At 41.6% G+C, this 26,511-nt stretch overlaps 1 protein-coding gene across 1 annotated transcript; it reads left to right on the forward strand.

Annotated features, from left to right (window-relative positions):
- LOC135507392 (protein lin-52 homolog) lies at window positions 1–26,511 on the forward strand. Its single transcript, XM_064926940.1, has 6 exons — window positions 1–78; window positions 2,221–2,295; window positions 2,378–2,415; window positions 2,514–2,580; window positions 2,689–2,772; window positions 25,608–26,511. The coding sequence occupies exons 1-6, from the start codon at window positions 60–62 to the stop codon at window positions 25,661–25,663; spliced, it is 339 nt and encodes a 112-aa protein (XP_064783012.1). The 5' UTR covers window positions 1–59; the 3' UTR covers window positions 25,664–26,511.

Genomic DNA, 26,511 nt, shown 5'->3' on the forward strand with positions numbered 1-26,511 from the left:
GTCAATCTGAAGCAACATCAACCCATTGGCTGCATTCTATCACGTGTGTGGATCTAAAAATGGCGTCTCCAAATGGAGGTAAATTCTAATTTCGTTGTTGAGTGTATAAATTGACATCTTGATACCGACATGCTAATGAAACCAGTATGCTTCGTATTTCTATTTGCTGAAAAATTCTGAGTTCATATGTTGTACAAATAATGTCTCACGTTTTTCACCAGGCTATGCTCACACAACAGGTTATGTCAGACAAACCAAAACAAGCCAGCTAGCAATGCCATTCTTCCTACTTGATAAGATAAATATGCCGTTTGTCTTATTAGCCATCTCGGCCTATCCAATTTAACAGTAACGGCAATTTTAATGGACACTGTCATAGCTAGGTGGTCAGCAAAGGAACAGTAGCTGTAATGACTAATTCATGAGCATGCTAGTGGCTAGCTACAGACCGTACGTCAGATAATGTGATATAACCAAAGATTGGGTGTCCAATACTGGGCGTTACAAGAAAGCCCCATACAAACCACCACCAATAGATTTGTCAACTAACCTGTTCTTGGCAATGCTTTCTAAGTTATTGATTCTGTGAAAAAGGTACCTATCTTAGCAATGTCCGTTTCCAGTTGCAGGTGGTTCTACAAAAAACATCGAACACTCAAAGATCATCCATGTTTTGTACCTTGCGAGGGAGTTCCTCTCCGTTTTAGCTGCTGCACATCTAGCATTTCCCAACGTCTTTGCAGGAAATCTATGTGATGACAGTGCATCACACAGTGTGACCAAAACACAAGGTCTTCACACATGCAAGTGGCATATCTCACTCGATGCTAAACATGGATTTAATATCTGAGTTTTTGCCGGATTTTGTAGAACCACCTGTATGGAGGTACATTTGTGTCTTTTCCATACACCTGCAACTGGAAATTGACATTTCTAAGATACTAGTAAGTTCTTGATTCAGTGAAAAAAATTAAGGCAAGAACTGGTTAGTTGAACAAAAAGGTCTGTCTAGCTATAGAATGTAGACACCAGTATTTGGAACTGGTTCAGGGAACAGAACTGAAAATTAAACAATTTTGAGGAACAGAACTGAGAACGAAAGTGATCCATACTGTTCCAGAACAAACCAGTTATTACCGTTATTTTAAATTTTCCAGTCCCACAAAAAAACGCAACAAGGCGCCAATACATAGTCCTCACTGTTACTCAGAAATGTATTCCAGTGTCTGCTTGCCAGCAGTTTAGGCTACCTTCCTCTCCCTCCGAAGCATGCATAGTCTAATGTAGCTACTGACATTACGGACATGATTTAGAAATTAGGGAGAGATTTTTTAATTAGAGAGCAATGGATTAACATTTTCAATGTTAGTGAAGGATACTATAGTTATCACGTTTCACATTGGATTTATTAACTACAAAAACGTAAGACGTCTTATTTTAATTCTGGTGCCACTCTGCTCACACAAGTTTGTCTGGTCTAGCGCTCAAACTCTAGGCAGCATTATGTGTAATGTAATGAATGTAATGGAACTGAGAGTCATGATCAAGAGCTAGCTCTGGTCCAAAGTTAGTTAAGCCAACTCTCTGAAGTTCAAAGACATTCAAAGTTCCTTCATAGAAGCTGCTCCTCCGTAGGTATAATTCTGTGGGCCTAATTCAGACAATGCATGTCATAAAAACAAGATGCCCAGTGCTCACCTGCAAAATGTACTCTACTCTACATTTGTCTGTCCAATGCATGTACATAGCTTTCCCGCTCCATAGCAAGCAGCTCTATCCATTGGTGAACTAATTTAATGTCGTTTTCAGAGGACTAAAAAGTAACACAAAGGAACGATATAAACCGTTACTACTTTGGGGTTCGAAACGGGTCAGAACTTTTTTTGCTGGTCGGACCAGTGGAACGGAATGAAAACAATAATGGTTCTGTTCAGAACTAAACTATTGGAAAAGAATTCCGGTTCCAACCCCTGGTAGAGCCTTAACAAAGCCTGCACTCAAACTCACTGTACATGGAGAAGAAAGGATTATGGCTCCTTTCATAACATTATGTTAAATTCAAACCCAATACCTAATTACTTATACTAAATGAGCCCTGTTAAAGTAGCAAGCAAGCGCAATGACTCAGCGTGAACAGCACTTAGCTAAAGGCTGCTCTTTCACATTTATTAGTGTTGAATCGGTTGATGACGACTAAAATACATTTTCCCCCTTTGTAAGGTGATGATTTTGAGTCCTCTCTGCTGAGTTTTGAGAAGCTGGATAGAGCATCTCCTGACCTATGGCCAGAGCAACGTAAGTTTGTCTTCTCCTCTGTGTTCGCTTCATAAAGCCTATCATTTAAATTGACTCATTCCTGATTCTGATTCTCACACAGTGCCAGGAGTTGCAGAATTTGCTGCATCTTGCAAAAATGTGAGTGTTTTTCCAAGATCTATAGTTAGCGTTGATAAATGAATAGACCTACATGGCTGAGAGAATGCACATTCTTCTTATTATTTTTTGTCTTGCAGCCAATTACCAATTCTCCACCCAAATGGATGGCTGAACTGGAGAGTGAGGACATTGAAATGTTAAAAGGTAAAGTACAGTAGTGTCATATGGTACACTTACTGTTGAGCATTGCCTACTTGTGAAAATAGACTAATATTATTCACTGACTGTACTCCAACTCTATTCCTCCCACAGAGCTGGGGAGTCTGACCACAGCAAACCTGATGGAGAAGGTCAAAGGGCTACAGAACCTGGCCTACCAGCTGGGCCTTGAGGAGTGTAAGTATACACACATGATACACATACACACTCACAACCAGTTGGGGACCAGAGCCCTGCACAAGCATATATTTTAAGGCCTACCCATGCCCGTGATACTCATGCCCTACCCTACCTGGGCCCGATTGCTTCTGCCAAATTTAAGGCCCTGCCCGAAATTAGAAATAGTTTCCTCCGTTAGTAAATCCGTAACTTTCTCACTGCGCGCTGCTCAATCTGCATGCGCTCTGCTCATGGCGGCTCTGGATCTGTGAGTATCCATAGCAACGGCTCTGCTTGAGCTGCTCTGCTCATTGACGAGACATATATAGAGAGTGGTCAGCTACTTTTCATCACTCTAAACTCTTACAAAACTCAATGAACTTGATTATTTTCTGTGAAATAATCTCTCTCGTCTTATATTTGACGAGGTTGAAGCGCTTCTGACACCATGTTGTGATCTTAGTCAGATACTGTTGACTGTACTGCGCAGCAGAGCACAAGGAAGTGACTCCGCTTCAAAATGTTGATGATCAATTTAGTGATGCCCTGCCCGTACCCTTGCTATTGATGATAAAACAGCCCTAACCAAGGCCCATCAGGCTCGGGTCGTGTAGCAGAGCTCTAGTTGTCATTCCATAGGCAACCTCTAGATGGTGCTGCTAGCCTTATGGCTAATTTATGTCTGAACAGTCAAGGAACATCTCAAGTATTTGCTTCAGTCATTCAACTCATTTTACATTTCACGAAGTAGACACCGCTTATTAAGATTCAATGTATTTCTACTCTTTCTGAATATTGTTATGACTTAGACAGAAATAGATTGTAAATGGAGAGTATTGGAGTGATTCCTCATGAAATCCAGACAAATAAATAACGTGATTTTTGTAATTTTCACAAAATGTGATCCATAGAATAGTCCATTGGAGGATGGATTGTTGAGATATATTTGACATTTGTATCTAAAAGCATAATTGAGAAATAATTAAAGTTGGCATATTTATGACATTTTAGCCTTAACCAAAGACTCCATCATTGTTCATCTTTCATCAGATGCTACAAAGCAACAAAAAAAAAATGGTGTCATTTTAAGCTTTACCGCTTGCTCTGTAATATTTTGATTTAAATATATATTTTTTTTTATGAATATTGAAACTTTTAAACATGAAAATATATTTTAAAAAATATTTAAATATAATGCCTTCAGAAAGTATTCATACCCCTTGAGTTATTTAACATTTTGTTGTTACAGCCAGAGTTGTTTGTTGTTTTAAGTCAGCCATCTACAGTACTCACAATACCTCATAATGACAAAGTGAAAACATGTTTTTAGAAAAAAAATTTAGCATGATTTGGAAATTAAATACAGAAATGTCTCATTTAAATAAGTATTCACTCCTGAGTCAATACATGTTAGAATCACCTTTGGCAGCGAATACAGCTGTGAGTCTTTCTGGGTAAGTCTCTAAGAACTTTGTACAACTGTATTGTACAATATTTGCACATTATTCATTTTTTTATTCTTCATGCACTGTGAAGTTGGTTTTTGACCATTGCTAGACAACCAGTCTTGCCATAGATGTTCAATCCTATTTAACTAAAAACGGTAACTAGGACACTCTGGAACATTCAAAGTCGTCTTGGTAAGAAACTCCAGTGAATATTTGACCTTGTGTTTTAGGTTATTGTCCTGCTGAAAGGTGAATTTATCTCCCAGTGTCTGTTGGAAAGCAGACTGAACCAGGTCTTCTAGGATTTTGCCTGTGCTTAGCTCTATTCTGTTTATTTTTATCAACAACAACAAAAACTCCCTTGCCGATGACAAGCATACCCTTAACATGAAGCAGCCTTCACCATGCTTGAAAATATGAAGAGTATTTCAACACAACATTTTGTAATCAGGGTATAAAAGTTTATTTCTTTGCCATATTTTGCCACAAGGACAAATGTCCTTTGTTTCTCTTTGTCATTTAGGTTAATATTGTTTAGTAACTACAATATTGCCCTCATGGTGAAATCCCTGAGTGGTTTTCTTCCTCTCCTGCACTTGAGTTAGGCAGGACGCCTGTATCTTTGTTGTGACTGGTTGTGTTGATACACCACCATGTCATTAATAACAACATGCTCAAAGGAATATTCAATGTCTGCTTTTTAAATTTTGACTCAAGACATTTCAGCTTTTCATTATTAATTCATTTGTAAAAATGTCTAAAAACATAATTCCTCTTTGACATTATGGGATATTGTGTGTAGGCCAGTGACATAAAATATCAATTTAATCCATTTTAAATTCAGGCTGTAACTTGGAAAAAAAATTGGAAAAGCTCAAGGGGTGTAAATACTTTCTGAAGGTACTGTAATATCTGCTAGTTTAAAGTTATGGCTATTTTATACAGAGAAATTGGCAGTAGTAGGCAATCACAGCCCTCCTTTTACTTGTACATTGCACGTCAGCAGAGGGCAACCATTTTGAATGCATTTTCACATTAAAGGGTAGTTAGCATAAACTTAGCCACATGTAACAAAGGGATTTACATTAGTATACGCATCAACATTTCCAATGCAAAGTTACACCTCACTTTTCAAAACTTGTTTTGTTATTAAATAAAATGGATGAGAATGACAAAATCATGCCGGAAACATTTTTGCGGGATGTGAAGGTATATGGAGGACCCGGCAAGCAAGCCTATTCACAATAATGTAAACTCCAGCAGAAATTACTTCAAATGTATAACTTAAAATTAAACTAAATCGTTTGCACTCATGACTACGGGTTTCAATTTAATTTTCAGCCAATTTACAAGTAAATACTTGGATTTATTGTTACAAATCAGCTTCCTAGGTTGCTAGCCAACTAGCCTGCTAACATTAGCCCTACTTGCATGCTAAAGTTAACCCTGCCAGCCTGCTAACGTTACGTAAGCACTTCATGAGTCAGCCACTTGCTATCAACACCAACTTGCAGCTACATTAAAGTACTGGAGTGACTGCGGTCCCGACATGCCGTAGCTATTGATACAAATATTTCTGCGCAGGTGCAGGAATTTGTTTTACTTAGCTGCTGCACACTGCTGCCAATGTAACTTCTGCTCTGTGCTCCCACTGTTCCGCTGCCACTTCCATGAAGGGGGAAACTTCATGTTGTGCACTAAAGATATGGTCGAAATGTTCGAACTATGCATTCCATGCCTCAAGAGCGATTTCATGTTCTTTTTTCAGTAGGGGTGTTAATCTACATGTAACTATCATGTTGTACACCAAAGACATGTGCAAAGCTGTCATCAAGGCAAAGGGTGGCTACTTTGAAGAATATCAAATATAAAATATGTTTTGATTTGCTGAACACTTATTTTGCTCACTACATGATTCCATATGTGTTGTTTCATAGTTTTGATGTCTTCACTATTATTCTATGATGTAGAAAATTAGTAGGTGTGTCCAAACGTTTGACTGGTACTGTAACTCAGTGTAAAACTACAGCAATTCAACATTGCATTTAGAAGTCTGGTAATGTAGTGGCAGGTCTCACATAACACAACAAGTATTGAAGCATGTGATGGATGCAAAATGTGGATTGACAGATTTTCTGCATCCATTGTCCTAATCCATAAAGTGTGGATTAGAGGGATGTAGCCTAGCTAAGTGCTCCTTTTTTTTTCCTAAAAGGAATATGGGTATTTAGCTCGCTATGGACAAGCACACCATGCACAAACCCAGAAACAAAACGCCGTGACAGAGATTTGATACAGACTTAAATAATTTCCTCTCAAAGTATTTTTTTGCTGCCAAATTTAAAGTATTGTTGAATTCTAACCATGCATTTAACATTGGCTGCACTCGTTTTGCACACACTCTTGTTGTAGAATAGAGCACTCCCTTAAATCTATGCTCTCTGGGTGGAGTTCTACCTTAAATCTGGACTGGATTTAGGCTCCATTCAATGCTTAAACAGAAACTGTAATCTTGTACAGTGAGGATGAGGAACCCTCTGCCCCCCTTTGTGATTCTGAGAGATGTAGAGCATGTTGGTTATGCAGAGGGGGTGCAGGGCTGATAGCTCACCGCTGATTTGTCAAATTCCATAAAGACAGAATGATTCAAGTAGACTCATTCTGGAAAGGATTATTGAAAACATGATTTGTCTGGGCTTTGCCCTGCTCGCTCATAGAAATGAGAGATATATTTTTGTTTAAAGGCAACATTTATATTGATCAAGCAAGCAAGCTACCTCGAGATATAGCGCATGACTTGACCGCTTGAGTGACAATGAATTGCCTCAAAGTGCACGTAGACTTGGTGGGGATGACAAAAGCAATGACACTGCTCGAATGTCTCATTATTATGCAGCAGGCATTATGAAAGCTCAGATTAGTGTCGTTGATTTCAGCATAGCTGTAGATAACACATTTTATCTGCTTATTCCAGGCTCATATTTACAGGTCAGGATCCGCTCTGTCTACCACACATATTATAGCTAAATATTATAACTAAATACAAATGAAACAAGCTGATCATACAGTCTGATCCAGGGTCTGTGGGACCAGTCTCACCCAAACGTGATAAGCTTAATTTACAGGCATTTATGGGAAAATTACGCTATCTGCTGTTCCTCACATTTTTCAGATCAGCTTGTCTCGTGCCCTGAGCATGCAGTGATCTGTTAATGTTCTTTCATTTGATTAAATGCTTCATGTTGTCTACCATACGACATATTTGTTAGTTATAAAGATGTTAGCAGCCATAAAGGAAGGGATGTTGTCTTTGCAACCATGTCATGTACCTCGGGATGAAGTAACACAATGATGGTTATTATCGGTCTCAGAGCAGCTTGTATTGATGCCTTTTTAATGTGCTCTGGTTTAATTTTCTTGTTTTCCCGGCTGTCAGAGGGGGCCTTGTAAATCTCAGCTACTTTTTCATCATGTTTGTTTCCTCAGAGAACACAAACCAGGGCAGGGGACACGATTTACTACCCCCCTTTAAACATGTGGCCCATTAAACTGAGCTGGTTAATGGGCAGAGCACAATCAGCCAGTGAAAACACCCGCCTTGATGCCTGTGGAGGAAGGGGAAGGGCCAGACGTAGACACCTCTGACCTAGAGGACACTGATTTCACCTGAACCTTCAGAAGGACTTGGAACACCAGCCTAATGGCATGTAAAATGGCTAAATGTAGCCTAATCTTTGGAGATCCAAAGGCAGAATACCTGTAGAACAGAGGCCCCAAGGGTGGAAGGCAAGTGGGGCAGCACTGCATGTACAATGGAGCAAAAAAGTATTTAGTCAGCCACCAATTGTGCAAGTTCTCCCACTTAAAAAGATGAGAGAGGCCTGTAATTTTCATCATAGGTACACTTCAACTATGACAGACAAAATGAGGGAAAGAAATCTAGAAAAACACATTGTAGGATTTTTAATGAATTGATTTGCAAATCATGGTGGAAAATGAAGTATTTGGTCACCTACAAACAAGCAAGATTTCTGGCTCTCACAGACCTGTAACAACTTCTTTAAGAGGCTCCTCTGTCCTCCACTAGTTGCCTGTATTAATGGCACCTGTTTGAACTTGTTATCAGTATAAAAGACACCTGTCCACAACCTCAAACAGTCACACTCCAAACTCCACTATGGCCAAGACCAAAGAGCTGTCAAAGGACACCAGAAACAAAATTGTAGACCTTCCCTAGTCTGGGAAGACTGGATCTGCAATAGGTAAGCAGCTTGGTTTGAAGAAATCAACTGTGGGAGCAATTATTAGGAAATGGAAGACATACAAGACCACTGATAATCTCCCTCGATCTGGGGCTCCACGCAAGATCTCATCCCATGGAGTCAAAATGATCACAAGAACAGTGAGCAAAAATCCCAGAATCACACTGGGGGACCTAGTGAATGACCTGCAGAGAGCTGGGACCAAAGTAACAAAGCCTACCATCAGTAACACACTACGCCGCCAGGGACTCAAATCCTGCAGTGCCAGACGTGTCCCCCTGCTTAAGCCAGTACATGTCCAGGCCCATCTGAAGTTTGCTAGAGAGCATTTGGATGATCCAGAAGAAGATTGGGAGAATGCCATATGGTCAGATGAGACCAACATATAACTTTTTGGTAAAAACTCTACTTGTCGTGTTTGGAGGACAAATAATGCTGAGTTGCATCCAAAGACCACCATGCCTACTGTGAAGCATGGGGGTGGAAACATCATGCTTTGGGGCTGTTTTTCTGCAAAGGGACCAGGACAACTGATCCGTGTTAAGGAAAGAATGAATGGGGCCATGTATTGTGAGATTTTGAGTGAAAACCTCCTTCCATCAGCAAGGGCATTGAAGATGAAACGTGGCTGGTTCTTTCAGCATGACAATGATCCCAAACACACCGCTCGGGCAACAAAGGAGTGGCTTCGTAAGAAGCATTTCAAGGTCCTGGAGTGGCCTAGCCAGTCTCTAGATCTCAACCCCATAGAAAATCTTTGGGGGTTGTTGCTGGGCAACACAGACTTTCAACTCCCTCCAAACATCACTGCTCTAGAGGAGATCTGCATGGAGGAATGGGCCAAAATACCAGCAACAGTGTGTGAAAACCTTGTGAAGACTTACAGAAAAAGTTTGACCTCTGTCATTGCCAGCAAAGGGTATATAACAAAGTATTGAGATAAACTTTTGTTATTGACCAAATACTTATTTTCCACCATAATTTGCAAATAAATTCATTAAAAATCCTACAATGTGATTTTCTGGATTTTTTTTTCTCCATTTTGCCTGTCATAGTTGAAGTGTACCTATGATGAAAATTACAGGCCTCTCTCATCTTTTTAAGTGGGAGAACTTGCACAATTGGTGGCTGACTAAATACTTTTTTGCCCCACTGTATATTATGCATGCACATATGTGTTTGTATGGGCGTGTGTGGCAGGCTCCATTCCCCTGCCCCCCCCCCCCACTCCCCCCGATGGCTGTGTGATGCTGCCACAGTGTTCCCCAGGGGGGACCTGGCGCATGCCTCCTCCCCAGACCCCAGCTGCTGCCTCGACCTGTGATGAATGCCCCTGTTGTGGGCCGCTGAGCTCGGCATCAGGCCCTGGGTCCCAGGAGAGTGCTGACTACTGTGATAAGTGCTGTTATTGGAGGTAATTGAAAGGGGATTGGTCCTGAGGGACAGGCCTCAGGCTGCTGCTCTAACACACTTGTAGGTTTCACTGATCCCCACCAACACCACCGGCTGACTGGACTGACTGAGACTTGGCTCCTTGCTAATGTAGTGATATCTTTATCTATGATGTGGCCAAATATGGAGCCAAGCAGCTTCCCTATTCAGAGAGCGTTTAGTGTAGACTGATATCATTTTTTCGGTATAATTCTTTAGAGTCAGATGATGAGGACAAGTACTGTACAGAACCAGCCTCCTGATTTTTCACTGCAATGGATTTATTGTTGGAAATAGATTCAGATTTAAGTAAAATTTGCCACATTATTTTTTTTTGTGCGTGTTAAAATTTCTAAATGGTTTGAAACAGAATTAAAAAAGATGCAGGATGAATTCATGCAGGATGAATATTTGCAAATTGGCTATTAACTTCACCTATACAATATCATATGCCTAGGACTATACATCCCTTTAAGAAGGGTTCATAAAACATTGGCAAGTCAAATTCAAGGACTTTCAGGAACTTTTTTAAGCAGTTCATTGAAGGACCTCTGTTATAGAATTGTAAAGACAGAATTTAATAATATAGACCCCCTCCCCTAAAAAAGCATTTAAGAAAAAAATATTTGGGGGTGGGGGTCTTGCCAATGCATTGATTTTCAAATTATTATTACATTCTAAAATATGTGAGAATAATGTGGACATTACCTGACTAAATAAATTGAATGGCCATTTTTCTGTAGCCTATGTGGCCGACGCAGGCACACATAATAAAGCCATGAATAGCGATAGCATTCATCTCACCGTTTGAATCTCACCATCTCTGTTTTTATAATGAGAAAGTGAGCAAAAAACAGGTTCCTTTTTTATTGGAAGAATTTGTCAATCAATTGAAGTGGCAGGAAACAAATGAAAGTGGCCACATCTCACAAAAACAGATAAAATTGAGCTCATGGAAAATTATAAGGGAGCAGGAGAACATAAATTGGCTACAATATTTACAAGGACTTTTCAAGCACCAAATTGATTAAATGTCTGATTTTCAAGGTAGGCCTATTCAAATACTTGAATTTCTGACCTCCAAATTAAAGTTCAAGGAGGCTACTTCAAGCCCCTTGCACTGTTTAAAATTGCAGGTGTAACATGGAAAACAAAATGTATTTCTCATGTCATTTCATTACCAAGTTATATTGTGAGTAAGCCCACTGGGGTATGTAATTTGTCATTATATCCAGAATAATTAATAGGAATAGCGTTGGGTGTTGCGCAATACCCTATCTTACACAATTGAGCGCAGTAGACTTGGTGTCCAATCCGAGGCACAAAAATATATGAAAACATGAACTCATTACCTTAATACTTTCTCTGTTAAATCTAACGAGACCCCTGCTCTAAATCAAGCAGACAACAACAGATTACCAACATCATTTCGCTAGGGATTTTAGATCCAGCGTGAATCCAAGCACAACTGTCTTCACCAGCAGCAAGTGACACACAAATATTCCTCGCAAACTCCTTTTTTTCCAGCACTTGAGCTGTTGTTGCATGGCATGCGCTATCACAACAGCTGTTTGTCACTTGACTGTCCTTCCCTCATGGATCAGATGATGATGTGTGAAAATATCATGGTGTAACTAATCAGCTGGACACCAAATGCCCAACGAATAAGTGTTATACATAATTATTGAAGAACAGTATTGATTTAGGTTTTAAGTATCAAGGTAAGGTGACACTTTCGGTTAGAAGCATGCGATTTTGCAATCTCATACATCATTTTTGACTTGTGTGCCCATGAAAACTGTTTTCACCCCGTAACATAAGGAGACACGAAATGTTACCTAGTTACACTGCATTTCTGTGATCTCTATACAAAAAACTGTCTGACAGCTAGACCCAGGATTCTTACAGGGTTCAAGTTCAATATCTAATTTAACTGATTCATACTTAATATATAATGACAACTTGCACTGCCATAAAAGCAAGGACAGAAAAGTAATGTTTTATGTCACACCATTTTTTTGACAAATCCGTCAAGACACCAACCATGATAAAGGGTTAAACAGGTTTTAAATCAACTCATGAATTGTATTGAATATAGCTATGTTCTCCCCGTATATCTTCATGTAATGAGATTTAAAAAATGGCACATTATTATCAATGACTTATCAACAGCTGTAACAAGTTGTCTAGTGTAGGAAATCCTCACTGGTGCCTTAGTTTATATAAAGATCCATTTGCATGTCAAAGTGCTTAAAGTGCTTATTAGTCTAAGATCTTGTTAATTTTGAAGTATTGCACTTGAATAAAATACTTTCTGTCTCTGTTGGTTTTTCCTTTTGGCTGCCTGTAGCTGTGGACAGAGAGGAGGGGTTGGAATTTGGTGTGGAGTGGAGTGGATGGAAAGAGTCTGATGTGATTTTAGTCGCCTTCTGCAGAGCTCTGCACAGGTGGACAGATAACAGGTCTTGCTGCTGCCACATTATTTTACAGCAAGACCTGCCAATCTTCCTCAATGAGGCTGTCATAATCATCCAGGTAATCCTCCAGGTTTGGTTTGATACAAGGGAACGCCAGTCAAGACCAGTCCTGCTTAGTATTGGCTGGCGGTGGCAAAGAGCTGTCCTGGTCTAAACACCACTGTGCCACCACCACAGTACAGCCAGGATGACCCCTACATCCCTGCCTATGTGGAGTTGAGGCTGAAGGTCAGTGCTGACAGCTCCTAATGGCCCAGCATCAATCTCCTTCCTATTAAGAGGCCAGGGCTGCTGAATATGATTGCATTCACACTGGCCCATGGTGCTAATGTGCCTTCATCAATCCATCAGGGCGGCCTGAGCGACCGCGGGGCGGGCCGTTATGAAGTTCTGCTCCCTGACAACCTCTGAATGAGGAACAGGGGACCCACCCCCTCCTCTCCTCCTCTGTCCTCCTCTCCACACCGGCCTGCTTTATGAGCTCATAGTGGAGATGAATAGCAAGGCCCACCCGCTGGAGAATTGTCCGTGGTGAAGACGCCATTAGGAGTGGCGTGATGGGAAACTCAAACGAGTCAAACGATGATGTGTATTGATACGTTTTCTGTATATTTTTTTGCTATTTGAGATGCATACTTTGGGGGAAATGTTGTTTGGCTTGAGGAGATCAAATTGCTGGTATGAAAAAATTGTCCCTAAAAAAAACATTTCTGTTTAGCAAAATATGTAGCAAGTTAATCCAGAAGCCTCAAACCAGTGTTGCATGGTTAACGCAGTTTAGTTTCCTGACTGTTTGTTTAGTGCAGCTGTTGAAGCATGTAGCAACAGTCAGTGCTGAATCGCAATCGTACAATCAGAATTGTGGTTCATCAAACTCTTAATTCTTCCGTTCACTTTTAGCAATTTTGAATGTTCAACTATTACACTAAGATTGTCTAAACAGCCTAGACGCTATGGTGAGGTGCCCTCTGTATCAGTGTTGGAGGTGTGTATCATGGTAGAGGGAAAGAGAGCTGCACATACCGCCTGTTCTTCAGCCCTGCCTGCCTGCCGCCTCCCTGAGCAGATCGGAAATGACACCTCATTTCCATAAACGCATTAGGAATTCATTGGATTTTCTTTCCCAGCTAATCATAGTGGCGGTGTAAAACCTTTTAGGCATTTTAATGAATGAATTTTGACTGATTGCCTATTAATAAGGACACCTCTTGAACAGGGATAGGCTATGGCATGGGTGGGGAGGTATAGATGTGTTTGTTTGTGCGAGCGTGTGTGTCTCAGTGCACACAGGCAGGAATATATTGGAGGGAGAGAAGAGGGGGGAGAGGAGTGCTCTCGGTTGGGACATAAAGAGGAACCAGTGGCTCCCCTGGGAAATCACTGGCTGTGTCTGCATCTTAAATATCCCTGTGAAGTATCAATAAGTAGGTAATTGAATTGTGAACACAAACATGAGCGTCAGGTGTAGGCTATGTTTTGCGAGGCGGGTGTGTATATGGGAAGGGGGGGGTGAGTGAATGTGTTAATGGGGGAAGGAGGGGTTTGTGGGGGTGTCATCCCCGGGTCCCAGGGGAAGTGGACAGTGAGAATGGATGTTAAATCCATTAAGTAAAGCTTACAACCAGTAATAGCTGAGTGGCACTTAAAGATGGGCAGCAGGGGTCAGATTAGTCTGCTTGAGTCTTAATGATAGTGAATTGTGGAAGTCGGGGCTGGAGGCTGGGACGCCAGTTAACCCAGGTGGTCATCTGTCTCTAGGACTAACAGGGGTCTGGCTGGCTCCTCTGGCGTGTGCCTGGAGAGGTGAAGCGGCCTCACCATGATTACTACCATTCTACACAGGGGGGAGTTGATGTGACTATGACACCCAGATCACCCACTCCAAATGGTAGAGAGGTGATGTCACACATTTAGGCTATACATTTACATTGGGAGAATGCTATTTTGAGAAGTGCTTGTGGACGAATATTGTATTCGGTATTGGATATTCATTCTGTTGAGGGGGACATTTTGTCATTTTATTTCCCATCAGTCCCACGTTGTGATGGCATCCCCAGGCCAGCCCAGCCAGTGCTAAATGATAATTAGAGCTCAACTAATCAACAGGGTGAAGACATGGCCCTCACAATCCATAAGGTGTTATTTAGTATGGCTGGCAGCTGTAACAAGTCACTGATAAATAAGTACAGAATTAGTGATTGACCTTTATAATCAACTAAACACATCTCTAACTCCCTCTAATCAGTATTGATTGCCCCTGCTGTGTAACAGCGTCTATGTGTGGGCATGTGCACATGCATCTGTGTGTGTGTGTGGGGGGGGGTGTCTGCGATCTATGTTGGTGTCTTCACTCCGTGTGTGAGAGTCCAGTTGCCTGAGGGTGGCTGACCGGCTGATCATTTCTCTTCCCGCTTTTAATATTTGTCTTACAATGCAAATCATTTGAGTTTCTATGTGACAGAGGCGGATGCTAAACTGAACTCGTAATTAATGAGTGGCTCAGAGGGGTTAGTCTTCATCAAGGAGGGGGTGGGGGGGGTCTACAGCCACAGACCAGGCTGCCCTCATTTATTGTTGGGAGGATCAAGAGAGATACGGAGGGAGAGGGCCACCAGTCTCTCCCATTAGTAGGCCTCTCCAGAAACCAGTGGTCCATTTAACACGCTCTTAGCAGAGAGATCAGAAAGATAAACTTGGATTAGGAGACCAATGACTCAATAGTATTCTCTAAAGCAGGGGTATTTAACTGTTAGGGTGTTTTCACATATAGTCCTCAGTCCTCTTTAATGTCAACTCGGTAAAACAAAATAAGCAAAATAACTCTGTTCTCTTTGTACTTACACTGCCCTTGCATTTGCATGAGGACTCAACTCTTTTGCCACTTCACTTCACCTTTTTTGAGGTCTGAGTCCTCTTTGCATTCAAATTGGTATGTCCTGCAAGGAACCAAGATATTTTTCCAACATTCACTCAATGCACTCTGGGTAAAAGTACAGGACAAGCCATTCCATCAGAACGTGTTATCGGACAGCTAGATATACCAACATTTTGTAAACTAATTGATTTAGTTAAAAAACATTATTGTAATCAGATGATAAAATTAACATGTAAATATCATTGATGACAGATTAAATAGCAGAAGAATTTACTGGAGATTAAATAATGCTGTAGGCCTACCTGAAAATTGTGCACCCAATGTAGGCTACTGCCCCTTTAAGAGATGGAATGAATTTTGTACCTTATGTTTTGATTATCAGCAACTATGTTGTTGTCTTCTCACACCATTCAATGCAGGGTTAATGCAGGGGAAACAGTGTTGCAATAGTCTAGTGTGAGGGGTTAATGCAGGGGAAACAGTGTTGCAGTAGTCTAGTGTGAGGGGTTAATGCAGGGGAAACAGTGTTGCAGTAGTCTAGTGTGAGGGGTTATGGCAGGGGAAACAGTGTTGCAGTAGTCTAGTGTGAGGGGTTAATGCAGGGGAAACAGTGTTGCAGTAGTCTAGTGTGAGGGGTTATGGCAGGGGAAACAGTGTTGCAGTAGTCTAGTGTGAGGGGTTATGGCAGGGGAAACAGTGTTGCACTAGTCTAGTGTGTGGCGCGCTGAAATCGGTCGCCATGGTGTTTCCTCCGACACATTGGTGCGGCTGGCTTCCGGGTTAAGCGAGCAGTGTGTCAAGAAGCAGTGCTGCCATAGCATCGAATAGTCCCCACGATATGAAACTGTTCAGGGAAGTCAGGAACCAATACACGCAGAAATTCGCATCCTGTAGCTCTAACTCCAAAAAGTGTTGGGACACTGTAAAGTCCATGGAGAACAAGAGCACCTCCTCCCAGCTTCCCACAACACTGAGTCTAGGTAACACGGTCACCACTGATGAATCCATGATAATCGTAAATTTCAATAAGCATTTCTCAACGGCTGGCCATGCCTTCCTCCTGGCTACTCCAACCCCGGCCAACAGCTCCGCCATCCCCCCGCAGCTACTAGCCCAAGCCTCCCCAGCTTCTCCTTCACCCATATCCAGACAGCAGATGTTCTGAAAGAGCTGCAAAACCTGGACCAGTACAAATCCGCTGGGCTAGACAATCTGGACCCTCTCTTTCTAAAACTATCCGCCACCATTGCTGCAACCCCTATTACCAGCCTGTTCAACCTCTCTTTTGTATCGTCCGAGATCCCTCTCTTCAAAGGGGGTGACACCCTAGACCCAAACTCTTACAGACATATCCATCCTGCCCTGCCTATCTAAAGTCTTCGAAAGCCAAGTTAATAAACAGATCACTGACCATTTTGAATCCCACCGTACCTTCACCTCTGTGCAATCCGGCTTCCGAGCCAGTCACGGGTGCACCTCAGCCACGCTCAAGATACTAAACGATATCATAACCGCCATCGATAAAAGACAGTACTGTGCAGCCGTCTTCATCGACCTGGCCAAGGCTTTCGACTCTGTCAATCACCGTATTCTTATCGGTAAACTCAATAGCCTTGGGTTTTCTGACGACTGCCTCGCCTGGTTCACCAACTACTTTACAGAAATAGTTCAGTGTGTCAAATCTGAGGGTATGTTGTCCGGACCTCTGGCAGTCTCTATGGGTGTACCACAGGGTTCAATTCTCGGGCCAACTCTTTTCTCTGTATATATCAATGATGTCGCTCTTGCTGCGGGCGATTCCCTGATCCATCTCTACGCAGACGACATCATTCTGTATACTTCTGGTCCTTCCTTGGACACTGTACTAACTCACCTCCAAACGAGCTTCAATGCCATACAACACTCCTTCCGTGGCCTCCAACTGCTCTTAAACGATATTAAAACCAAATGCATGCTTTTCAACCGTTCGCTTCCCGCACCCGCCCGCCCGACTAGCATCACCACCCTGGATGGTTCCGACCTAGAATATGTGGACAACTATAAATACCTAATTGTCTGGCTAAACTGTAAACTCTCCTTCGAGACTCATATTAAACATCTCCAATCCAAACTCAAATCTAGAATCGGCTTTCTATTTCGCAACAAAGCCTCCTTCACTCACTCCGCCAAACTTACCCTAGTAAAACTGACTATCCTACCGATCCTCGACTTCGGCGATGTCATCTACAAAATAGCTTCCAACACTCTACTCAGCAAACTGGATGCAGTCTATCACAGTGCCATCCGTTTTGTTACCAAATCACCTTATACCACCCACCACTGCGACCTGTGTGCTCTAGTCGGCTGGCCCTCGCTACATATTCGTCGCCAGACCCACTGGCTCCAGGTCATCTATAAGTCTAAGCTCGGTAAAGCTCCGCCTTATCTCAGTTCACTGGTCACGATAACAACACCCACCTGTAGCACACGTTCCAGCAGGTATATCTCACTGATCATCCCCAAAGACAACACCTAATTTGGCCGCCTTTCCTTCCAATTCTCTGCTGCCAGTGACTGGAACGATTTGCAAAAATCGCTGAACTTGGAGACTTTTATTTCCCCCACCAATTTTAAACATCAACTATCTGAGCAGATAACCGATCACTGCAGCTGTACATAGTCCATCTGTAAATAGCCCACCCAATCTACCTACCTCATCCCCGTACTGTTTTTATTTTATTTACTTTTCTGCTCTTTTGCACACCAGTATCTCTACTCGCACATCATCATCTGCTCAATTATCACTCCAGTGTTAATCTGCTAAATTGTAATTATTCGCTCCTATGGCCTATTTATTGCCTACCTCCTCATGCCTTTTGCACACACTGTATATAGACTGTCTTTTCTCTACTGTGTCATTGACTTGTTTGTGTTATTGGCTTGTTTATTGTTTACTCCATGTGTAACTCTGAGTTGTTGTCTGTGTCACACTGCTTTGCTTTGTCTTGGCCAGGTCGCAGTTGCAAATGAGAACTTGTTCTCAACTAGCCTACCTGGTTAAATAAGGTTTTGGAGGACGTGTGTCTCTCGACCTTCGCCTCTCACGAGTCCGTACAGGAGTTGCAGTGATGGGACAAGACTGTAACTACAAATTGGATATCACGAAACTGGGGAGAAAAAGGGGTAAAAGTAAAATACATTTTAAAAATAAGGGAACCAGACCGCAGAATTCAAACAAACCGAACTCAGACCACATATCGAGATGGTCTCAGTTTTGGTTCGCTTTGGGGGCTCTTTTGATGTCTCTGAGTTCCTTTTAGAGACTTCACACTCCACAAAAAATGTCTGAAAGGGACCAAGTGTGAAAACACCCTACGATGTCCGGAGTGTGCTGGTTTTCTGTTCTGCTTGATAATTAATTGCACACAGGTGTTCCAGGTCAAGAAGGCAACAATGAGAAAATGCAGTGGAACTGGCTTTGAGGTCCAGAATTGAGTTTGAAGGCTCTAGAGGTCCTGTCTCCATTCACATGAAGTATGTAATTTGTATATGAATGCAATACAGTGATAAATCTATAATTTTAGGTTATAGTTTTATCTACACTCTTGTCTTTTTATTTAGTGCCATCAAATACATGGTCATAGCAGACTACTAATCATGCTGTTGGATCTCTATTCCTCTGTGCGGTGTGTAGGCCTAATTAGTGATCTTTCACACTGTTGTGGTAGCCTTTGGCTCACCAAGCCCAACTCTTCCAAATAGGGAAATTATATCTGTGCACCAGTCGTTTTGGGTCATCCTAATTCATTACATCCCACCTGATACTGATTGTTTCATTCGATCTAAGACCCTGTCTGCCTGTCTGTCCGGGGGCTCTGATTATTTTGTTTAGTGTTATTCGAAGAGACAGCAGCGCCGCACAAAATGTATCAATCCCAATCCAATTAGCGTCATGTTAACCTGATGATGGACACCTCAAGGTGAAGCGGCCCTTGCTCAGCCAGGGCATTATCATTCCAGGCTGGGCGGCTCATCTAAATTACAATCCACCCTGCTTTTTCATTAGCCGCTAACCCCTTCACCATACACCACACCGCTCTGCACAGCCCAACAAACACCCAGACACCCAGGCTGCTCATCAGCTCTGGTGTCGAGTTCAACGAGCAGAGACAGACAATTCTACAACTGTGGACCTTCTGTGTGGGTGGGAAAGCTTGCGACTGTGGTATTTCTATGCATGTTTTTCCAAAAAGATTCCAGATGGAAGGGCCACTGCCCACTTGAAATGTGTTGCCTGTATTGCTCTTCATGTCCTGGTGGGTATGCTTAGCAACTGTATGAAGGAGGTGGTTTTTGTGCAGGTTCGAAGAGGTGATCCCTGCTCCCCTCTTGGCCCTGCCTGAGCTTTGATTCTCTGCTGGTGCTAAGAGCCTTCTTCTCTTATTACCAAGAACAAAGAGTAATTACTGGGCCTGGATGAGGCCTCTCCAGGGTCGTACTGATGCTGGAGGAACATCCCTGTAGCTTCCATTGTGACATAATCTGGCTATTGTTGACTGAAAACCTCCTGAAATACTCTCCTTAGCAGATAGAAGCAAAGTGACAAAAGGCCTTCAGTTGGGGCCAATCTGTTGTCGCGCTACAGTATGGGGTTGGCACGGATCCAGAACTATTGCGCAGAGCTTGTTTTGTAGACCCCCACCAAGTGCTTTTCATTATGTCTCTACAAAGTACTTCTCCCAGTTCATAGGCTTTTCTAGCTAACCTTTATGGTCTGTGTATCTGATCAGTGTCTTCAGTTCTTACTACGGTATTTCAGTGGTAAGTGTATAGTAATGGCAGTCAGTGAGGAAAAATGTGGATATCGCCATAGTCTCTTACACATAAGGCACTCTATGATGGAAAGTTGTGGATTAGGTATGGGCACTGTTAATCGAATATTCAGATATCCAAACAGACATTCGTATTCAATTACTTGAGTGAGTGTCATCTTTGGAGAAAAACAATTGTAGGCCTATTTTAAAAATTAAAAAGTTTTTCTTAAATTGTGACATTTTTACCTGCAAGGATATGATATTTTAAATTCTTAATTGAATAAAACAACACACTTTTGAAAATGTTTATAACCTTGCGTTGAGCTACTGCGCATTTATCCCTCCAGGCTGCCCTGACATCGTTATGCTGTGTTTCCTTTAAAATAGCAATTACAGGCACTCACCTAACAGAGTTTCCACAAGACGAGACAGATCAATGCAAAATACTCAACAGAAAACCTTTTTGTCACAGAATCTCTTCTATCATGGCAAAAATCTGACTTCTCTTTTGCTGTTGCAGTTAGCCAAACAACCAGAGAAAAGCAAGCAGCTGATCTGCTGTTTACACCTTCCATGTGTATTTGCGTCATTCTTATAGGTTGAGTCAGTATTATTATCGACTATCCTGATATCTGAAAAAATGTCATATTATTCCATTAGTAAAATAATTTCAAATGCCCAACCCTATGTGGATTGATTAGTTTGCGTTCCAGAGAACAGTATCTTTCAGACAATAAATCCCCCTTTCACTGCCCCTATCTTTTTTGTTGTTGTTATTTTTTTAATTTTTTTTTTAAACTAGGGAAGTCAGTTAAGAACAAATTCTCATTCTTGAACACACTTGCATGCCTGCAAACACCAACACACATACACTACCATTCAAAAGTTTTGGTTCACTTAGAAATGTTCTTGTTTTTGAAAGAAAAGCCATTTTTTTGTCCATTAAAAGAACATAAAATTAATCAGAAGTACAGTGTAGACATTGTTAATGTTGTAAATTACTATTGTAGCTGGAAACAGCAACCATCACTCCTGTGTTCCAATGGCACATTGTTTTAGCTAATCCAAGTTTATCATTTTAAAAGGCTAATTGGTCATTAGAAAACCCTTTTGCAATTATGTTACCACAGCTGAAAACTGTTGTTCTGACTAAAGCAGCAATAAAACTGGCCTTCTTTAGACTAGTTGAGTATCTGGAGCATCAGCATTTGAGGGTTTGATTACAGCCTCAAAATGGCCAGAAACACTTATTCTGGTTAAAGACAGTTTGCGCTGTTCTGTGAAGGGAGTAGCACACAGCGTTGTACGAGATCTTCAGTTTCTTGGCAATTTCTCGCATGGAATAGCCTTAATTTCTCAGAACAAGAATGGACTGACAAGTTTCAGAAGAAAGTTCTTTGTTTCTGACTATTTTGAGCCTGTAATTGAACCCACAAATGCTGATGCTCCAGATACTCAACTTGTCTAAAGAAGGACAGTTTTATTGCTTCTTTAATCAGAACAACAGTTTTCAGCTGTGGTAACATAATTGCAAAAGGGTTTTCTAATGACCAATTAGCCTTTTAAAATGATAAACTTGGATAAGCTAACACAACATGCCATTGGAACACAGGAGTGATGGTTGCTGATAATGGGCCTCTGTGCGCCTATGTAGATATTCCATTTAAAAAATCTGCCGTTTCCAGCTACAATAGTCATTTACAACATTAACAATGTCTACACTGTATTTCTGATCAATTTTGTTATTTTAATGGACAAAAAAATAGCTCTTCTTTCAAAAACAAGGAAATTTCGAAGTGACCCCAAACTCTTGAATGGTAGTGTACATACTGAGATGCTTGAATACCTGTATCTGGCTGTCTTGAGACGGCAATCACAATTGTAGCCTATTGTCTTTGGTAGCTAGTCTGCATCTTAGGTTGTTTTTCCATGCCCAGAATGGAACAGATGTTGGTGTAAATTACCTCCATGTTAGACATCTCACAAATGAAATGCATGCTTTGCATTGATAAGTAATTCTGCTCTGAAGTGGGGGGCTGAGAGATGGAGTGCTGTAGCTTGTTTTAGTCTAAAACCCTGGTCAAAGCATGTTTTGACAGCATACGGTTTGTAGTGTTCCCAGTAGTGACGCGCGGGTTGACTCATAACCCGTTGTCCCCGCGGTTATATCCGCAGGGTGGACGGGTTAAGGATCATTAAATATTGTGTGGCTGCAAGGCATGTGGGTGGTGGGTGGGTTGAATAAAGAGAAAACAATACCTTAAATCTATAAATGTATAATTCTTGTGCAATTTATATGTATAGGCTACATTTAAGGTTTTTCTTTCATTAATTTAGGCTGTCTGGTATTAGTGCATAAGCCTATGCTTAACTGTACGTGCGCCAAATAGCCTACACGCCAATCACCTAATGCTTTTGGGAAGTTTGTGTCAATCCATGGAGGCAAAACGGACATTGTCGAAGTTTAATTCATTAAGACAAAAGCTGTGAAAGGAGAGTTGAAAATGAACAGAAGGGAGGGCCAGAAAAAGTCATGTTTGGGAAAGATTTGGTGAAGTGGTAAAAGAGGATGACAGCGGTGTGTGATGATTGTGTGGTGCTATACAAATACGACAGTCGCAAAATGGGACTTCACATAGGCCTATGGCATGTCAAGGGAACTGTAGCCTACTATTAAGATGGGTTAAATGGAAACTGAAATCTGGATACACTTTGTAGGTCTATAACCTCTCACATAGTCTTAATATTAAATCCTGCAGAATAAAAAAATCCCTGCAGTAAAAAAAGACATAAAATGTAGGCAAAATGTGGACTTGGGAACAGGAGTGGAGAAAAATAATTTCTTTATTTCAGCATCTTCAAATCAAATTTTATTGGTCACATACACATGGTTAGCAGATGTTAATGCGAGTGTAGCGAAATGATTGTGCTTCTAGTTCCGACCGTACAGTAATATCTAACAAGTAACCTAACAATTTCACAACAACTACCTTATACACACAAGTGTTAAGGAATGATTAAGAATATGTACATATAAATTTATGGATGAGCGATGGCCGAACGGCATAGGCAAGATGCAGTAGATGGTACAGAGTACAGTATATACATATGAGATGTGTAATGTAGGATATGTAAACATTATATAAAGTGGTATTGTTTAAGTGACTAGTGATATATTTATTACATCCCATTATTAATCATTAAAGTACTTAGAGATTATGTCTGTATGTTGGCAGCAGCCACTCAATGTTAGTGGTGGCTGTTTAACAGTCTGATGACCTTGAGATAGAATCTGTTTTTCAGTTTCTCGGTCCCAGCTTTGATGCACCTGTACTAACCTCGTCTTCTGGATGATAGTAGGGTGAACAGGCAGTGGCCCGGGTGGTTGTTGTCTTTGACGATCTTTTTGGCCTTCCTGTGACATCGGGTGGTGTAGGTGTCCGGAAGGGCAAGTAGTTTGCCCCCGGTGATGCGTTGTGCAGACCTCACTACCCTCTGGAGAGCCTTACGTTTGTGGGCAGAGCAGTTGCCGTACCACGCGGTGATACAGCCCGACAGGATGCTCTCGATTGTGCATCTGTAAAAGTTTGTGAGTGTTTTTGGTGACAAGCCAAATTTCTTCAGCCTCCTGAGGTTGAAGAGGCGCTGTTGTGCCTTCTTCACCATGCTGTCTGTGTGGGTGGACTATTTCAGTTTGTCCGTGATGTGTACGCTGAGGAACTTTAAAACTTTCCACCTTCTCCACTACTCTCCCGTTGATGTGGATAGGGGGCTGATCCCTCTGCTGTTTCCTGAAGTCCACGATCATCTACTTTGTTTTGTTGACGTTGAGTGTGAAGTTATTTTCCTGACACCAGGAAACCCTTGAGACACTTGAGAGAATGTGAATGCTCAGATACCATCTGTAGAGGTGCTGTCTTTATCAGCATCATAAAATCTGATAGTATTTCAACCACATGAAATATGCATCGAAGCTGAACTCAAATCTTATCAGAAACACATTGGGTCTTTTTCACAGCTTTCTATTTCCGTTACGACCAGTCAGACAGCTGTCATTTCTACTTTTTGTAAAGAAAAACGTTTCCATTTTGTTTGTGTGTGTGTGTGTGTGTGTGTGTGTGTGTGTGTGTGTGTGTGTGTGTGTGTGTGTGTGTGTGTGTGTGTGTGTGTGTGTTTGCATTGCTCCGTGAAACATTATTCTGTTGAGCAAGGGTTTATTTAGTGTTCTAGGGCAATGACAATAGAGAAGGTGCATGTATTTAATTATAGATTAACAAATAGCCTACAAAAATTATGGAAATTATACACAGAATCATACACTATATGTGTGTGGACACCCCTTCAAATTAGTACATTTGGCTATTTCAGCCACACCCGTAGCAGACAGGTGTATAAAATCGAGCACACCGCCATGCAATCTCCACAGACAAACATTGGCAATAGAATGGCCATACTGAAGTGCTCAGTGACTTTCAAAGTGGCACCGTAATAGGATGTCCCCTTTCCAACAAGCCAGTTCATCAAATTTCTGCCCTGCTAGAGCTGCCCCGGTCAACTGTAAGTGCTGTTATTGTGAAATGGAAATGTCTAGGAGCAACAACAGCTCAGCCACAAAGTGGTAGGCCACACAAGCTCACAGAAACCTGACTGCTGAAGTGCGTAGTGCGTATAAATCGTCTGTCCTTGGTTGCAACACTCACTAATGAGTTCCATACTGCCTCTGAAAGCAAAGTCAGCACAAGAACTGTTCGTCGGCAGCTTCATGAAATGGGTTTCCATGGCCGAGCAGCCACACACAAGCCTAAGATCACCATGGGCGATGCACTTTGGCTGGAGTGGTGTAAAGCTCGCCGCTATTGGACTCTGGAGCATTGGAAACACTTTCTCTGGCGTGATGAAACCCGCTTTACCATCTGGCAGTTCAACGAATTAATCTGGGTTTGGCTGATGCCAGGAGAATGCTACCAGTCCCAATGCATAGTGCCAACTGTAAAGTTTGGTGGAGTAGGAATAATGTTCTGGGACTGTTTTTCATGGTTCGGGCTAGGTCCCTTAGTTCCAGTGAAGGGAAATCTTAACACTACTGCACGACTAGGGTTGCAAAATTCCGGGAACTTTTAATTCCCTGGTTTTCCAGAAAGTCTGGTTGGAGAATTCTGGATTTCCTGCTTATTCTGGGAAATCTGCAACTGGGAATTTATTGAAAGTTCATGGAATTTTGCAACCCTAGCTACAACATACAATGAAATTCTAGACGTTTTTCTGCTTCTGACATTGTGGCAACAATTTTTTTATATTTGCTGGTTAGGGTTGGGTGTGGATTTTATCTATCACACATAGTCGGGCGGTTGCGGATGGGTTATTAGAAATTGTGGGCAGGTGAACAAACAGCAGACCCATGCATCACTAGTTCCCAGAAGCATATAGAGAATGAGTGGAAATACTTTTAATTAACAAATTGTTTTTAGGTAGGTTACCTCAAGTTGAATAAAAGGTGCTCCAAAACGTTCGATTTCTGAAATGTTCAGTTGTTGATATTTACATTGTATCATTTGTTAATTCTCCAGCCAGGGAGATGACCAGGGGGAAGTTCCTGAACATCCTGGAGAGACCCAAGAAGTGAAGACCCCAGGACTGCTCTTTACACAGTATGTGTCTGCAAAGAAAGTAATACAACACCCAGACGACTGATTTAAGAATCAGACTTATGCCTTCATGTATACACTCATACTACAACCATCATCAAGTTCCTGGACTTTTCATTTAAATAGAGACAGTTGGGCTAAATTCACTCACTGCAGAGTTCTCCTCTAACAGACCCTACACACTCTATGCAAATGGGAGTGTCGTATATGACCCATTCCAGAATTTGATCCGCACAAAGTACGTAGAGCATTATGTATTTGGAGCATTATTCTCACCCCCTGTTGCATAATTAGGTGAGACAATGCCTCAGACTGTTCCTGGCTGGAGATGTCGCAGGGGCTCTGGCCGCGCTGGGGAGCAGTCACTCTCACAAGTTACACATCTCCACAGCCCACTAATAAGCCCCTAATTGTCTTTCCAATTGACACGGACAGAGCCATCCACTGTCCAAGGGGCTGCACCCCCTGCCTCGTTTGCGTAGTTTGCGTAAAGTGTGTAACGTCCTTAAGAGTCCAAGGACTGCAACACTTTTCACCTCCTGTGGTCCTTAAAGAAGGTTCCATTTACTTTTATAATGATTTGAAATGGTGAGTCACTTTCAATTTCCTTTTTAGCTAGCTCGTAGGACTGTTTTGTAAATGAGTGTATATTCTATATTTATTCATATTTTTTATTTCTATTTGGAGCATTATTTACATTTTGGTAATTTGTAGAAGAAATTTATGTAATAAAGTCTTAAAATTTGTAACATTTTTCCTCCATTATTTTAGAGCTATCATTTTAAATATCATATCGAAGTATGAAATAAAATAAAATTTGACGGTA

This window comes from Oncorhynchus masou, chromosome 21 (assembly GCF_036934945.1).
Source record: "Oncorhynchus masou masou isolate Uvic2021 chromosome 21, UVic_Omas_1.1, whole genome shotgun sequence".
Classification (NCBI taxonomy): Eukaryota; Metazoa; Chordata; class Actinopteri; order Salmoniformes; family Salmonidae; genus Oncorhynchus; species Oncorhynchus masou.

Coding starts and splice junctions, on each gene's coding strand:
- LOC135507392 (XM_064926940.1), top strand. Junction 2,581..2,688: donor GGACATTGAAATGTTAAAAG/GTAAAGTACAGT, acceptor TTCCTCCCACAG/AGCTGGGGAGTCTGACCACA. Junction 2,773..25,607: donor CCAGCTGGGCCTTGAGGAGT/GTAAGTATACAC, acceptor TTAATTCTCCAG/CCAGGGAGATGACCAGGGGG.